The 16,401-nt window shown below is 54.0% G+C and overlaps 1 protein-coding gene across 3 annotated transcripts in view; it reads right to left on the reverse strand.

Moving 5' to 3' along the window:
- Window positions 1–1,174: 1,174 nt before the first annotated feature.
- The window catches only part of COLQ (collagen like tail subunit of asymmetric acetylcholinesterase), a 67,261-nt gene continuing 52,034 nt past the window's right edge, over window positions 1,175–16,401 (reverse strand). For all 3 annotated transcript variants that reach the window (XM_059921938.1, XM_059921935.1, XM_059921937.1), the window contains 6 exons: window positions 13,708–13,813; window positions 7,612–7,751; window positions 6,262–6,381; window positions 5,806–5,926; window positions 4,333–4,435; window positions 1,175–2,629 (listed from right to left, as the gene is read on the reverse strand). In XM_059921938.1, the coding sequence (XP_059777921.1) occupies window positions 2,560–2,629; window positions 4,333–4,435; window positions 5,806–5,926; window positions 6,262–6,381; window positions 7,612–7,751; window positions 13,708–13,813 (660 nt within the window). In that variant the 3' untranslated portion in view covers window positions 1,175–2,559. The remainder of the gene's footprint in view (window positions 2,630–4,332; window positions 4,436–5,805; window positions 5,927–6,261; window positions 6,382–7,611; window positions 7,752–13,707; window positions 13,814–16,401) is intronic.

Below are 16,401 nucleotides of genomic sequence, written 5' to 3' on the forward strand. Positions count from 1 at the left end.
TACCCTGTCACAGCTGGAGGGCAGAATCCACACTCACCAGCGGTTAGAGTTGGAAGAAAATTCAGCCTCTGTCTCAAGTCTCTCAGGTGAGGAAACTGAGGCTGTGGGAAGTGACGAACCAAGTGTGAACAGGTAAGGGGGCTCCCACCAGCAGATGACCCCAGGAGGTGTTTCTGCGGCTGCCTGGCCTCCTGACAGGTGCCCGTGCTCCTGGCAAAGCTGCTCCCTACGCCGGGGAGTTAACGTTTCAGGGGAGGCACGGGCCCACCTTCCCTGATCTTTCATCTTTTCATTTCAGAATGCTGAAGGGGGAGAATGACTATTACTATATATAGTCTCAACACATGTGACCTTGAATCCTTTCATTTCCTGAGCCTTTCAGAACACTCCCTAGAAATAGCTGGAGGCGGGCCCCCCTCTAATACTGCGGGGTCCAGGGACAAGAGCACAGATGCTGGCTCCCACGCGAAATGTCTGAGTATTTACATTAGGATCAAACTGACAAACTGTTACGCATTAAATAGGTTCTGCTTACACTTTCATGAAGACTGGAATTTTTAGGTTCCTCAAAGTTTTCTGTGGCAGCACCAGGAGAGCGGGCCTCCCTGCCCCTGGCCCGTCTCACGCCGGGATGTGCGGCCTGTATCTCCAAGCTCCATCTACCACCCCTGCAAACAGCTTGTCCCTGGCCACCCCTCACGCTTACAGGTGTGTGCGAGCCACAGTCAGGAGGACAGGCGTGGAGAGAGAGCTGTGCGGTCCCGGAAGCAGGCTCAGGACCACTCGGGTGGAGAGTTAGGGTTTCCTGGGACCTGCAACATGGGGTGTGCAAGTGTCACCGTGGCCCCGTGGGGAGGGTCATGGCCAGAGGAAGGCCAGAGTAGTGCCCTCCAAGGAGTGGGACCCAGGACTGGGCCACTCCTGGCCAGGTCCAAGGGCAGTACTAGATCTCCATTCTTTCCTATGCAAGATCATAAAGCAAGGCTGGGGGTGAGCAAGACCCGGCTTGGTGACCTTGGACCTCAGTTTCCTCCCTCGTCCCTGAGGGAGCAGGACTACTTCCCATTCTAGAACCCTCTGTTGAGTCTGGGAGCAGACTGGATTTCAGAGCCCTTATCCCATCCAGCAGTTCTGGGACACCAGCCCCAAACCCCCGGGGAAGAGAGAGCCACAGTAGGGAGGAATGCTGCCTTTATTTCTTGATTTCCCATCCGGAGATGCCAGGATGAAGGTGGTGGCTTCACATGGGACAGACGTGGGCCATGGAACGTCAGCCCAGGACTTGCAGTAGAGGCGGAAGGAACCAGACTGACCCACGTGTCCACCCACCCCAGGGCTGATTCGCCCACAACAGGCCACCAGCACAATGCCAAGTGCCCAAGACGCAGGCCTTGTACACAGGCCCAGGAGTGTCCCTCCATCTGGTAGCAAATGGGCAAATCCCACCTGAGGTCTGCTGTGGGGAAGACGTCTTTCCCAAACAAAGCTAAGCCTCACTCAGGAAATATGGTGATGAAAGGCAGCTCACAGACACGCAGGGCTAACGATCCTGTAGAAACGGGGGCTCGGGCGCACGCACACGAGGACAAGACTATGCACCACGAAGACAGGGAGGGAGGTCACAGGGCTCACAGGAGTCAGCAGGCAGCCAGGAGCTGGCGCCCAGGACAGATGCCGTCTCTGCCCGGAGCATGTACTCAATCGGGCCCAGACGGGAAACCAGGCAGCAGTTTCCTAAGGACTCAGGAAACACCAGTGGCCGGCCTGCTAGCGAATGTCCTGAAGGAGAAATGGACACGAGAGACATTCACAGGACGGAGGTCCAAGTGCGCAGAGCCAGGAGGTCAGGATGGTGCTGGGGATGGGGAAGCCCCAAGAGCAGCCCCTTCGGGAAACGTTGAAAAGAAGGCCACTGCTCTGCTTTCGTCTACACGGCAAGCACCCCAGCACCCCAGGATTTGGCGGCGGTCTCAGTACTTATTCACAGTTGGGGCTCTGCCTGGGGAAGCCGCATCCACATGAGGCAGCGCTGGGCTGTGGCCAGCTGCGGGGCGGGGGGGGGTCCCTAGTTGGGCCCAGATCTGGGGGCCACCCCCGAAGAACAGGCCCACTTCCCTGCTCTGTGGTTCCCAGGCTCGGGGAGCCCTGGCCAGCTGCCGGGTGAGAATGCCCACATTTCCAGAGGTCAGAGGAGCCAAGAGGCCTATGCCCCAGATGCCCCCAGCGGACGGGAGCAAACTCCAACAGTCTGTGTGCCTAACAGTGCAAAGCCAAGTCCACGATATTCGGAAGGGAGGGCCCCTCAGGCCGGCGGCCTGGCCGGAGGGTCGCGATGGGCGTGTGGAGGAGGCCCGGTACTCGGGGTTAAGACAGGATGCAGTGGTCCTAGGTTCTTCCAGTCGGACTGCGTTAAAAGCACATCTTAGCAGCAAGAGTTTGTCCTTGTTTCTGTTGCATGAAGGTGGTGGAAACCGGACCAGGATGGGGCGAGGTCAGTCTGCCAAGGGTGGAGAAGCTGCTGCCAGTTCCGTGGGTGCAGCCGCCTCCTCCCGGCGGCCCTCAGGTGAAGTAGCGACAGGGCGTGGAGTCGATGTAGCAGTATGGGGTGCACCGCAGGTCTCCGTACGACCTGAGGGGGCAGACATGGGGCAGTGGGCAGGAGCCCCAAGGACACAGCCATGTTCTCAAAGGCCGCCTCTCGGGACTCTGGTCAAACCTTATCCGAGAGCCGCCCTACTGCTGCCCTCCTAAGGGCGAGGGGCTCCAAGGTGAGGGGCTTGGGGCAGCTGAGTCCAGGCCTCTGGGGCTTCTCCCCTTGAGTCCATCTGAGGGATCTGGGGGAAAGGGGTTGGTAGGTAGCCTGGTTCTGCACGCAGCCCCTCAGAGAGACTTGGCCCTTTCTCCAGCGCTGTCCAGTAGACCACACTGCACTATTTCTGTGGCAGCCGCTGGCCATATGTGGCTATTGAACTCTTGAAATAAGGTTAGTGTGAATGAAGAGTCGGATATTTAACTTTATTTAAATAGCTACATGTGGCCGAGGGCTACCATATTGGAGAGCACAGGCTACACATCTGTAAGCCCAAGCGCTAATTCCGAGATTGTGTTGTATTGATACACCACGCCCACATTCGCAAGCATCCCCTGAGGCTTCTCGGGATTAAGAGAGTAACCACAGAGAGCAGGGGGTAAACCCTGGGCTCCACGTGTCCCTGTAGCCCAGGTCCGATTGTCTACACCCAGTGGTCTCCTTCCGCCAACCCTTCGGCTGGGGCCTGGCAGGAGCCTCTCTACTTCAGGGAGGGGCAGTGCACACAGACACACAGATGCAGTGGGGTCCTGGCCCAGCCTACAGTGCTTGGAGTTTGGGGTTTGAGCTCCCCCAGCCTGGTTTGATTTGTTGCTCTGCGTTTGGGGGTGGGCATTGAGGAGACCCCCTTGGAGGAGAGAGACAGGCCTTGTGTCTGTCCCCCAGCCCTGCCGAGGGCCTGGGTCCAAGCCTACAGAGGAGTGGGGCGGAGGGAACGGCTGGACAGATGGACTCCTGAGGAACCAGGGATCCACTCTGGGGCCAAGGGAGAAGCAGGATGTGGACTGGGAGAGGAGCGGCCTCCCTACCTTCCCTACAAGCTACGCAACTCTGGTCCTGTGAGGACTGGGGGAACGGAGCCCAGGAGACCCCATTCTGGGCATGGGATCGTGCCTCACAGGGCAGAGGCCCTCAGCGGGCTTGGGAGATGTCCTCGTGGAGGCCAGGACACTCAGGATACTGAGCCACGTGAACACCCACTGAGGGGTCTCAGAAACAACTGCAGGGGGTGCTTGAAGGGAAGACTACATTCCTGGGGTTTTCTGGGAGGAGCTTGGAGCCACCAAAGTTAGATACTAAGGCTGGTGGGATCTCATGTGTACCCACAGGCCTGCCCGGTGGTTCCAGAGAATTCAGGTTACAGATGCTTAGATTCTCTGAAATGCCCAGATACCTCCCCCCTCCACTGGCCCCGCTCCGGGGCAGGCCCACTCCCAGGAGACCAGTGTGGTCACGGGAGCAACGGGGGATGAAGCTGCTCATCCAGGGGCCACAGTGAGCTGCAGCCCGGGGCCCAGGCGGAGCTGGGGGCGGGCGACTGCTCTGAGTGGTGTGTGGGTTTCTGTGTTTAGCACTGTCCCCCCACGAGAGCAGGGACCATGCATGTGTTCTGTGTCACCATACCTCAGAGTCCAGAAAGCCCCAGGAACACAGGAGGCATTCAGGAATATTTGTGAAGGAAAGAGAATAGGCAGGAGGGAGGGAGGCCGGGGTGTGGTCGCAGCCCGCAAGGTGGTCCCTACCCGGGGAGATAGGTCTCGCAGGTCAGGTGGCCGAAGTCAGAGCCGTCACAGTCCTCCACGCCCCTGTGCCGGTGACCATCTCCACAGTAGGCCCGGCGACAGCCTGAGGGGACACAGGAGGTGAAGCCCTGAGAGGGGGGTGGGGGACAGCCTGACGGGACCATGTGGCCTGAAGGAGCCCCCCCCCCCCACCCCACAGAGCCTGAACCCTCCTGCAGGGATGTCCACAAAGCTTCAGACCCCAATGCCACGGGAGGACAGTTTCCGTCGCAGGACCACCGTGGGTTCCCGCGAGGTAAGGGTAGGGAGACGGGGAGCACCGGGCACGTCACAGCCTTGGTGGCACTTGTCTGTCTGCAGGGAGCTTCCTGCGTCCCTCGGGAGCCAGAACGTCGTCTTCCACGGGGTCTCTGCTCTCACACCAGGGGAGGGGCCAGGAGTATGAACCCACCCTCATTTTTACAGGGCTTTGAGACCCTATTAGTTCCTTCCTGCTGTGTCACCTCCACGAGGGGCAGGGGGACTCCAGGCAGAGCCAGCATCCTAGGAATCACCGCCCAGGAACTGTCACGGGAAGTGCAGCTACGCGGAGAGAACCAGACGCTTCATCCCGCGCCTGCCCCTGCGCGCTCTCGTCCTCCTCTGAGCTCCTTGCTGGTGAGGAACCTGCCTTTGCACCTACACGTCCCCAGCCCTGGCTTCTCACAGCAGGACTTTAAAAATAATGCAGTGAAGGGATGTCGAGCCCTCACGGCACCCAGACAATCGATGCGCACGTCAGCTCGCAGAATCTCACAGAATCTAAAGGCTTGAGCGTTCGGTGCGGTCGTACCCATTTTTCAGTTGGGGAAAGTGAGGCCCTCCATCACCCCACTCACCGTGTGGCCTCCTCTCTGAGCCTGAGGGTGACTCAGTGGCTTCCAGAGCCTGCGTCCGAACTCTATCTGAATCTAAAGCTCATGCTTTCCACCTTACCTCCTGCTTTTGTCACTTGATTTTTATAAAAAAAAGAAGAAAGAAAAGCAACGCTTCAGCCCTATGCTGCCTGCCTGTCCCGGTAGCATCCATAAGCCTGAAGGTAGCCCAGCTGCCCGATCCCCCAAAACAGAGCTCTGCTATGAGGACTCTGTCTGCTAAAAGTGAGTCCTGATTCAGATTCTTGCCTTCTCCCGTCTGCCTCTCAGTCCTGCATCACCTTTATCTTTGATAAGAATTTGGATTAGAACATGGGTTTAGCCAAGAAGTAGGATTCAAAAGAAAGGGAGGGCCCGGTGGCTTCTCTGGGGCCAAGATCCTTGACAGCAACCCCATCGCCATGCTTGGACGGTGGGAGGGCTCACGTTTGGCCTGAGTGGGGAGGGTCGTCCCCCCAGCAGCCCAGCTCTGGCTCTAGAACTGTCCCAAACCAGCACAGCTGGTGTCCGGGGCTTGGCCTGACCCCACCCGGCGACGGTTCAAGCTGGGGCCACTCACGGATGCAGTCGTCACCCACGTCGCCGTTCCCGTCATCACACTCCTCCCCCGGCTGCAGGACCCCGTCCCCGCAGGAGCCGCGGTGGTCTACGGGGTAGTCCACAGGGTAGAAAGGCGTCAGCTGGCCAGAGAAACACAGCACGGTTACTGGTATGGTGGGACAGGTAGCCGGGCACCGGGGACAGAGGCTCTGGGCGGGGGCAGGGCAGTGGGGGAAGGGCACTCCACCCCTGTAACCAGAGCTCTGTGGTTGGCAGGAAGGCTGTGCGGGGCTGGGAGCCTGTCTGGCGCCTTGGCCCAGAGCAGAGCTCCATGTGGGGAGCCGGGGCATGGAGAGCTCTCGGAGGCGGGCTGAGGGAGGGCGCTCAGAGTCCCACGGAAAGCTCTGCGCCAGGCCTCTCCTTCCTTTGGAGATGCGTCCCTCTGCTGATGGGGTGTGTGCTGAGTGCCCAGTACCTGGATGGGGAGCCAGCCAAGGCTGTCCTTGAAGTACAGAGACCTCTGGTCTCTGCGGAAGGCAATGGCATTTTGGGTGTTCAATCTCTCAAGCTCTTCCTGGTTGTTGACCACAAATATCTGCCAGAGGAAACATTGGTGAGGATTCCAGGAAACACTTCTACGGAGGGCGGGGGAAGAGCCAGACGAGGAAACAGTCCCTGACCTTGGGCTGGTGATCAGTGAGAAGGGGGGTTTGCTTTTACACTCCTGCATCCCTCCTGAAGTGGGGACCAATGTCTTGATTCCCACATGGTCCCAATCCAGTTCCTAATGTCTGAGTTTGAAATAAAGATATCTACCATGGTTTAAAATTTATAACATTTAAAATGTTACAAAGACTTGGGGACTTCCCTGGTGGTCCAGTGGTTAAGAATCCGCCTTCCAATGCAGGGGACGCAGGTTCGATCCCTGTTTGGGGAACTAGGATCCCACATGCCGTGGGGCAACTAAGCCTGCACGCCGCAACGAAGATCCCGTGTGCCGCAACGAAGATCCCGCGTGCCACAACTAAGACTCGACACGGCCAAATAAATAAATAAATGTTTTTTAAAAAATGTTACAAAGACATAAATAAAAAGGTGATGTCATCTAATCAAGTAATTCAACATCTGGAAATGATTCTTAACAAAAATCCTATACTCAAAATATTCATTACAGTGTTATTTATATCAGGGAAAAGCTTGGGAGCACCTGATACATATCTGACAATTGGGCTCTGGTTAAATAAAGCACAGCACAGCCACATGATGGACAGAGTATTGCGTACCCATTCAAATTATGAATTGATGTCCAGGTTTACTTTAAAATAATCTAAGGTAGGTAGGCTGTCGTAAGCGTAAAAAGGAAACAAGATTAGCCGGGAGTTAATAGTTGTTGAACTTGGGTAAAGAGTACAAAGAGGTTCCTTACACTATTTGTTCTGCTTTTGTATTAATTTGAATTTTCTATAATTTTTTTTTTTTCTTAAGAAAGACAAAGAAGGGAATTCCCTGGCAGTCCGGTGGTTAGGACTCTGCGCTCTCACTGCCAAGGCCTGGGTTCAATCCCTGGTCAGGGAACTAAGATCCTGCAAGACGTACGGCACAGCCAAAAAAAAAAAAGACTAAGAAAATACTCCAAAATAGACCCGCAACCTTGGTTTTCTTCTTTTGATTTTCCCTTATTTTCCAATTTCCTATAACGAGCTTGTGCCCAGTATAACGGAGGAAATAAGTTTTACTAAAAGGCTTTTACAAAGCCCGGGGAGCATCAGTCATGTGAAGAGTCCTGAGGGATGACCACCCCAGATTCCACCCAGAAGAGCCTTACCACAGGAACTCGTGGGGAACTGGGCCCATATGCAGACTCCCCGTAGGAAGGGTTATTCACATTCATGGGAGGGCCACAAAGACATCTTCCTGGAGGCCCGGGAAATCCTCTTTCCCCTTTGGGTCCCATTACAAGGTGTCCTAGGAAGCAACAGACTGCTGTTACTAGCAAAGGAAGAGGAAACCAAACAGCCCAGGGAGGTGTCAGCAACCTTCACGACAGAAAGAAGTTTGAACTCCACAGTGTTTCAGGGAGGCCTGGAGGAGAGGTCCAGAGAGACATTTCTGGTCCAAGGTGTGGGTCCCTTAACCACACTGGGTGTGGCAGCACCTTTCCCAACCCTCTTCCTCCCTTCCCTCTGTCTATACTTTAGAGACCAGACAGATGGGCATTCTACTTCCCAGACCCCCTTGCTCCTGGAGGTGACCATGTGCCACAGTGTCAGCCAATGTAAGATCCGTGGTGGGAGAAGGGTGAGTGTCTGGGGAAGTCTATCCTGATAAGGGAGAAGCATAGCTGGAGGGAGACACAGCTTCCTCCTTCTTCCTGTCTGGAAGACAGACAAGATGTCGGGTGCTGCAGCAGCCGTGCTGCAACAATGAAGTAAAAAGTGTGAGAAGAGAAGCCAGATCGCAGGGAAGACCAGGGCCTCATGGGGCCTGGGGCCCTGAGAGCGAGACCTAGAGGCTGAACCAAAGCCAGCCTCTGTCCACCTCTGGACTTCTTTGTTGTAGGAGGGAAACCATCCCTATTTATGTTTAGACCATTATCAATGGGGACTTCTTCCTGATGAGCGCATTGCTAGCTGATAACTTTCATTATTTTTTAACTCATTTTATTTTGTTCTTATATATAGGAATTTAACAAAGGGATTTCTGAATGTGGGTTTCTTTGATTTCTTCTGGAAGAAATGGAACGTTTGAAAATGCTCAGCCTATTTGTTCTTACCTGATGCTGAAAAAAGTGTCCGGAAAAGATATGATCAGGAAATTCACTCCCTGAAAGGTGGGAGGCCTACTAGGGTAGTAGTTCTCACCTTGACCTGTAAAGGCCCTGATGCCCAGGCCACACTCCAGACCAGTTCCATCAGGACCGCTGAGAATGGAACACAGGCATCTGCGCTTTTCAAAGCTCTCACGAGTGGGCACCGAGGTTGAGAGCTGTTGGTCTCGGGAAATGGTCTTTGCACAAAACCCCCCACCAGACTATCCTCCTCTTCACCCACCATCCCTCCCTTCCCAGGCGCCTCCTGGCTCACTCCTGATCGGGGCTCATACATCACTTCCTCAGGGAAGCCTTTCTGAAGCCTCACACTCCATCCTGTTCACACTGAGTACAGTTTCTTAGTTCCCCCGGCCTTTTCTTCCTGGCACTTATCTCTGTGATTCTATTCGCTGTGAGATTATCCAGGCCAGCTGGATCTCCCCCAGGAGAATGTCAGCTCCACAAAGGCAGGTGGATGCCTGTTTTCACTCACCAGGGCGTGGCACAAAGTAGGGGCACAGTACATGTTTGATAACTGAATGAATGAATGCAGACTAACTGGAAAGGGAAGGTCTTCAGAAAAGACTAGAGGTCCCACTCCGGCTGGCAGAAAAGTGCTAGAGCCAGAGCCACCAACAGGGAGAGAAGAAAGAGAGGAAAAGATGGGCACCGAAAACAGAAATAAGTAAGTACCCCTCCTGCTGGGAAAATAAGGGGGAGCTTGGAGATCAGCCAATCATCGGTTTCAGGTTGTATTACTGTATCGAGGGCAGTCAGCAATTGGGGACATGGTTTGCAGATCCCACAAGGGTGGGGAAAAAATGACCCCGGGGAGAGAGGTCTGGTCAGAACCCCGAGGAAGCAGCTGCAGCTGGAGGAGGAGACCCCAGCGGGAATGCCCACACCCTGAGCCTTCCTGAGCCGGTGGACAGACATGTCCAAGATGGGAATGCTGCCAGCCTGCCGGGAAGGGAGGCTTGCCAGCATCTTAACCAAGTTATGGTCGCTCATTCTAACAAGAAATACAAATACAATCTGGGAGGGACACCAGTCTCATGCTTGGAGGGACAGAGACCCCACCAGCTCAGGAATGTTCTGGGGAGTTAACCAAGGACGGGAGAGCATGGGAGCCGCCTTCCAGCAGGCTCTGTGACCGCCAACTTCTCCTCCAGAACCACAGCCTCAGAGAGACTCAGGAGTTTGTCCCATTATCCAGCTAATTAGTGGTGAGGCTGAGATTTGAGTTCATGTTTGACTTAACACTATGCCATTCAAAAGACACGTGTCCAGGAATACTGATGCTCGCAGGAAGCTGGCAATTCCCAGGTACCACAATGATTCACTTACGCCCTGTCTGGGATCAGGAAGGACTCAGCCAAATTTGTAATTTGGTTATTGCAAATTACATCCTAAAGGCATTTTGCCGTGGTTCCCTCCCCCGTCCCCAGCCCCTCCTCCTTGGTTAACTTGGGTAATGAGAAGCTCCTGCCCCCTCCACCTCCCCAGAACCGTCCCGCCCCCCAGCACCAGGCACCAGAAGCAGAGGTGGCCTCCAGATAGGATGACAGGATGTGGCAGGGAGCTTGCTTCCTGCCCCCCTTCCCCCCCGCCACCATTTCCCTGCCGCTTCCTCCCAGCTGTCCAAGGGCCTCCGTTACCCCTGCCTGCTTCCTGCCAGGCGGCACTGAAGGGCACAGCAACCCTAACTTCCCCAACTCAGCTCCTCGGAGCTTGTCCAGCAGGCAGCCTCTCCCCCACCCCCGGCAGCCGGAGGACCCAGCTCTCCATCTTTGCTGAGGGAGCTTCCCATCGCCACTGGCCGCTGCAGTGGGAGCACGTCCGAGGGGTAACCTGGGAGAAGGCAGAGGAACCACGGGGTCGTCTCCATGTCACCCCCATCCCACTCTGCCCCTGCAGAAGCTGCACGGCTACGTGGGAGGGTCTCGGGACCAGGAGTCACAGACCAGTTCTGGACCAGGAGTGGCCACCAGTCAGCTCTGTGACCTTGGGGAATCTCTGTGATCTCTGAGGCTCAGAGTTCCCATCTATAAAGAGAGGGATGGACCAGACCAGGCAGTTTAACCTGGGGCCCACAGAGCCTGAGGATATCCCAAGATGGATCGGGGGCAGGGGGTCTGGAGCTCTGGGATGCAGTGAGCAGAATCTTGGCTGTAGGTAGACACATTTTTTTTCCTGAGAGTGGAACTTTATCAGGCTCTCAAAGGTAGTCTCAGAAATCGCTTTGGAGGCCTGTTCCAACTCCTGAAGATGATCCAACCGGTCCCGGGCACAGGAAGGTCTCTTGTAAACTCCTCCCTCTCCTTCTCTACCCATCCCCCCAAAAACATTTCTAAAGAGCAGGATTCCTGCCCCATTTTCTTCAGCAGCCTCACTCTGGGAGGTTCCCCAGAAGGGAAATGACCCAAAGGAAGGCACAGGGAGGGGACATCAGTCAAGGAGCTGGCCCGCATCCTGTTTGGCTGCCATGCAATAATCCAGGTGGGACAGCCCGAGAGTCAAAGCAGGCCAGGCGTGTGAGCACCTGCAGGGGCCAGCCCCACGCACCCCACCTGCCCGGTGCCATGCGGATGCAAAGCTGACTTGGCCAAGACCCTGCCTCAAGGACCTGCCATCTAGAAGGAAGAGGAAACACATCTGCAGAAAACAGTTAACAGCGGAGGGGCCGTAGCAGATGCAACGTGGGACTGGGGCCCAAGGGAAGGAGAGTCATCCCGTTAGGGACCAAGAAGGCCTTATTGAAGGAAGGAGAGGAGTTGGTGGGGTGGACCAGAGCAGCGGTCCCCAACGTTTTTGGCGCCAGGGACCGGTTTCCTGGAAGACAATTTTTCCACAGATCGGGGGCGAGGGGGTGGTGGGGATGGTCCAGGCGGTAATGCGAGCGATGGGGAGCGGCAGATGAAGCTTCGCTCGCTCGCCACTCACCTCCTGCTGTGCGGCCTGGCTCCTAACAGGCCTGGGGGTTGGGGACCCCTGGACCAGGGGATGACGGGAACACTATTTCAGGCCACGTGGACCCAGAGGGACTGTAGGAATATGCTCCAGCTCAGCAGACAGCAGAGTCCACTGGAGGGCAGAGGGCACTGAGGCTGGGATCTGGCAGAGGATGGAGTGGTAGAGAGGAAAGGGGGTGGGCATACCAGGCTGAAAGACAAGGTGCTAGAGGACCAAGGAGAGAAAACAGGATTACGTTGGCCCTGCTACAGGGATGGGGTCGGCAAGACAAAACAGCGGGCATCTGAGGGAGCTGCTGAGGGTCTCCAGGCCCTGCCCTTCTCACCACCGCCCCCCCCCCAGGCCCTAGGAGGGAACCGGGATTCAAGTCAGATACACACAGTGAGACCAGTGAGGTCTTAGTTTGCTGAGGACGCCCCCCAACCGCACGCCTCCTGGCTATTCCTCAGTTTTGTGAGCTCCTAAATACCCCAGGGGTCCAGAGCATCCCTTCCAAAGGCAAAACCCGGGCTTCAGGCTGCGCTCCCAGTCTCTGGGGTTGGCAGCTCAGGGTCATGGGCTCAAGTGGAACGTTATGCGTCCGAACCAAGGAGGGAAAGGACTGGCTGGAAGAATCTTCATCCAGATCATGCAGTCAATGCAGGGAAACAGGGTCTGGGCATGGACACAGGGCCTGAGCTGCATCTCAATCAAGCTCCCCTAACAGTTAGAAATAAGGGTGGCAGGATAACTCATCACAGTAATTGATGTTTGTTCTTCCGTTATTTTTTCCTTCCCGACTTCAAGGAGGTGGCAAGACTTTGTGCTTTCTTGCTCTTGCTGAGAAACAGGTACTGTTTGAAGACTTCTGCCTTCTGTTCTCAAAAGAGAAAAGCTCCTAAGGGGGCGGCGCTGTATGAGGAGTGTGAGGAGGGAGGGGCTGGAGGACAGAAAAGGAGGGATCACCCCACATGTGGGAGGACGGGGACCCCCAAATCCTGAAGGAGAGCCAAGGTCTCAGGAGGAATGGCTGTGGGGCCTTCCTGGGAAGGTTGAACCTTGGGGACCAGGATTCTCAGGCTTGGAGATGATCTGATAACCAAGCCTGGCGTGAGGAATGTGGTCACATGTCTGACCGTGTGGCCTTGGGCAACAGGTACTTCAGAGGTGGATGGGGCAGATGAACGGCTGGAGGGACCTCCCGTGATGTTTATCTGCCATAACTCCCCAGGATCTTTGCCCCACGGTTCTGTGGCAGCTGAAGAAGTGGAGAGAACCCCATTAATGCCTGAGATTGAATTTCCCTGGCATCCTAGCAGGTTGGAGTCTCAGAGCCAGTTTTCATTTGGTTTAAAGGATTAACAGAATGACATTTCTTGACCTTCCCATGATGTGGTTGTAAACACTTCCCCACAGTGGGGAAAAGTGCACTTTGGGATTTTTAAATGCCTTCATTTTCTTAAGAAAAGAATTAGAATAAAAATTTTGATTCCTTTCGTATAACCGAGGACAAAGAATCTTGCACAGTCAGTAAACAGTATTCTTGGACCTAGAGATGCTGTGTTTATATAGATGATGTGCTATGAAGGCCTTCCTTTGAGCTGACAAACTAAATAAAAGGCTTAGCTCCTCAAATTAAACAAGGTGAAACAAGGTAACAGTGTACCTGTACACTCTTCAATGGTAGACTCTCATTCCTTTGTAGTGATTTCTTTCTATATTCGATGCAAATCTGTAAAGACTCTTTTATAACACTGTGTAAGACAGAAAAATTTGCAATGTCATCTTTACTTCTAGGTTTAAGAGCATTGCTTGGAGCCATGAAACGTTTTTCTAGAAAAGGGTGTTAGTTGATGAAATACTTGCCTGTTATTTTTCACTTAAAGTGTAAATGACATCACCAATGTGATTTTTTTTTTTTTCTTTTTCACTCCTCTATTTGTTCTCCAAAGTGCAAAAACAAAGCCAGAATAGTGTTTATCTCTCTCGTGTAAAATTTGAATGGGCCTAATTGTGGATAAATTAGAAATATATTGAAATGCTTCAGGCATTTTCCAACTCAGAACACAAGGCAGGCCTCTGCTGACATCTCCCTGTGCTCTCTGGGAGGCTGGCCAGGAGGGCAACAGTGTGGATCAGGTGAAGCAGTGTAGCTCTTACCTGCAGACGGGGGACCCGGGGGGCCTGGGGCTCCCGGACGGCCAGGTTGACCAGAAGGCCCAGGTTTGCCTGGTGGGCCCATAACTCCACTATCTCCCTTCTGCCCCTGACAGAGAGAAAGGCAGAGCCCGTTATAAGAGCAGGACATGGCAAACCTCCTCCCCCGTTCATCTCTAAATTAGGGACCACCTTGCACTTTGGAGCAGGGGGGAGGATGCAGTCCCAGAGGTCCCAGAGGGACCAGCAAGCTCCTAAAAACCTCAGGGCAAGTGACATTTGAGACAGTGATGGATGCATGTTTATAGACATTACTTTTTTTGAAAAAATTGAAGTATAGTTGATTTACAATATTGTGTTAGTTTCAGGTGTACATCGTAGTGATTTGGTGGGGTTTTTTTGGAGATTATATTCCATTATAGGTCATTACAGAATATTGAGTATAGTTCCCTGTGCTACACGGTAAATCCTTGCTGCTTATCTATTTTATGTATAGTAGTGTGTATCTGTTAATCCCATACCCCTAATATGCCCCTCCCCCCATCCCTCTCCTCTCTGGTAACAGTAAATTTGTTTTCTACAGACATCACTTCTTGCTCTGTCCTAGACACATAGCACCTGACAGAGAATAGGAACCAATCCAAACCACACCCCTCACTGGGCAGGTGAGGAAAGAAAGGCTCAGGAAAGAGCAGGGATTTAGGCCAGTCACCTGGCATCAGGCCTCTGCCTGCTCATCAGGACAATTTCTGTTTCAGCACAAGAGCTGTTCCAGCCCCGTGGCCTCCCGCTGCTCTCAGGATAAAGACCCAGCTCCTTACTGCAGCCTCCACAGCCCTGCACGGCCAGGCTTTCCACGCGTGTCCCAGCCTTTTGGCGTTTTTGGTCTTCAACAACACCATGCCTTTTCTTTCCCTTCTCAAGACTCTTCTCTCGGCCCCAAGCCCCTCTTCCTACCCTTCTGCCTAGTTAACTCCCTCCCATCCTTCAGCTCCCAGCTAAAATACAGTTGCGGCAAAGCCTTCCTTGACCTTGCCTGACCAAGTCAGTTCTCCCTGTCATAGGCCCTTTTCCTTCACGGCCTTTATCCCTGATCATAACTACCATTGTTCGTGTGGTCATTCCCTCTGTGTCTCTCCAGGAGACAGAAGCTCCCTGCGGGCCAAAATCTGTTTTGTTCACCTCCTTTCCCCAGACCAAATGGGGAAGGAGGAGAAGCTGAACACACAAAGCGGATGTAGTTTGTTGGCTCTAGGTTGAGAGATCTGGGTTTTCATCTTGGCCATGAGACCCTGGGTAACTCATGTTGTTGCTCTGTGCCTCAGTTTTCTCATCTGTGAAATGGGGCCAGGCAATACACATCTGCACAGGCTTGCTGTGAGGCTAACAGAGATCTCAAAGGTGAAAAAGTGGTTTGCACAGAATCAAGGGCTTTGTGGGCCAAGCTGATTATCATAGCAATTGGCTTGGTTTCATCTTTTTTCCACAGTTAGAAAAGTCCTGATTCTTAACGAGAGGCACACCTGCAGGTATAGTCTTTCCACACAGCATGTCCTCTTTGCTGTCTGCTCTGGGAGGGTTAAGAGCACACACCTCCCCCCAGAGCTGCCCTTAGGAATGACCCCAGAAACCAAGGCTGGCACACCTGTAGATCCTTCCCCCAAGCCATTTGTTAACTGTCCACTCTTGCCCGGGGCCCGACCAGGATGGTGACTGGTGCCTGATGGCTTTGGCCTGGTCCCCTTCATACCCTTGTGCTGTGGCTACCTTGACCATCTAATGAAACGTAACCTTCCCCAAGCCTGGGGAACAGGCAGGCCGGGCACGCCTTTCACCACCATGTGATGTGTGACCTGCCGCCTTGTCAACATGGCCCTGGGGGTTCTCTCGGCAATGTCCAAGGAGCTCTTAAACACTTAATGCGGGATCATGAGGTCAGAGTTTGTCTCCAGTTCCACCCTCATGGAAGGAGTCTTAAGCCTTGCCTTAGCATTCCGTGAGGCAACCAAGATGGGTCCCAGATGGCAAAGGAAGTCACACCGTCTTAATATAGCCACAGCGAAGGCTTGTTTTTCTAAGAGCCACATCAGCTGGCTCTGAGCACAGGAAGTGCCACAGCTTGAAGGAGCTGGAAGCGCTCCTTGTTCTGACCTCAGCGGTAATCAGATATTCTGCTGCTCAGTCATCTATTCAGAAGAGCCCCGTCCCTGTGAGCAAGACTCATTGAGCAGCGCTTTCCAGGAAAAGCATTCTTTATTCCTTTACTGCCACCAAGTCTGGTGATTCCCGTCAAGGAAGTTGTGTCTCCGCAACTGAAGATCTGTGTGATAAAGAGCTGCTGTCCTGGGTCTGCCCGGAGGCCAGGCCTGAAGCAGGAGGGTGATGTGAAGATTGCTGTGGGGAAGCTGGTCTCAGGTCTCCAGGTTCTAACCCTGCTTAGAAGCTGGCTTGGCTGGGGTCCTGGGTGGTCAGGCCACTTCCCTGGCCCCTGGTTTTCTGGTGACTACATGCAGGGAATTGGGTCGGTGGTCTCTAATGTCCTTCTGGATCTGAAGTTCTTACTCCTGGATCCCCTTCCGGATTTCTGATTCCAGGATTTGGGTTGACTTTCCATAACCTCCAGAGACTCTTAGCACCATGGCTCAACAAACACTCTGTATGTGAGACTCTACTAGGCAATTAATTCATGACAAAAAG

This window comes from Balaenoptera ricei, chromosome 4 (genome assembly GCF_028023285.1).
Source record: "Balaenoptera ricei isolate mBalRic1 chromosome 4, mBalRic1.hap2, whole genome shotgun sequence".
Lineage (NCBI taxonomy): Eukaryota > Metazoa > Chordata > Mammalia > Artiodactyla > Balaenopteridae > Balaenoptera > Balaenoptera ricei.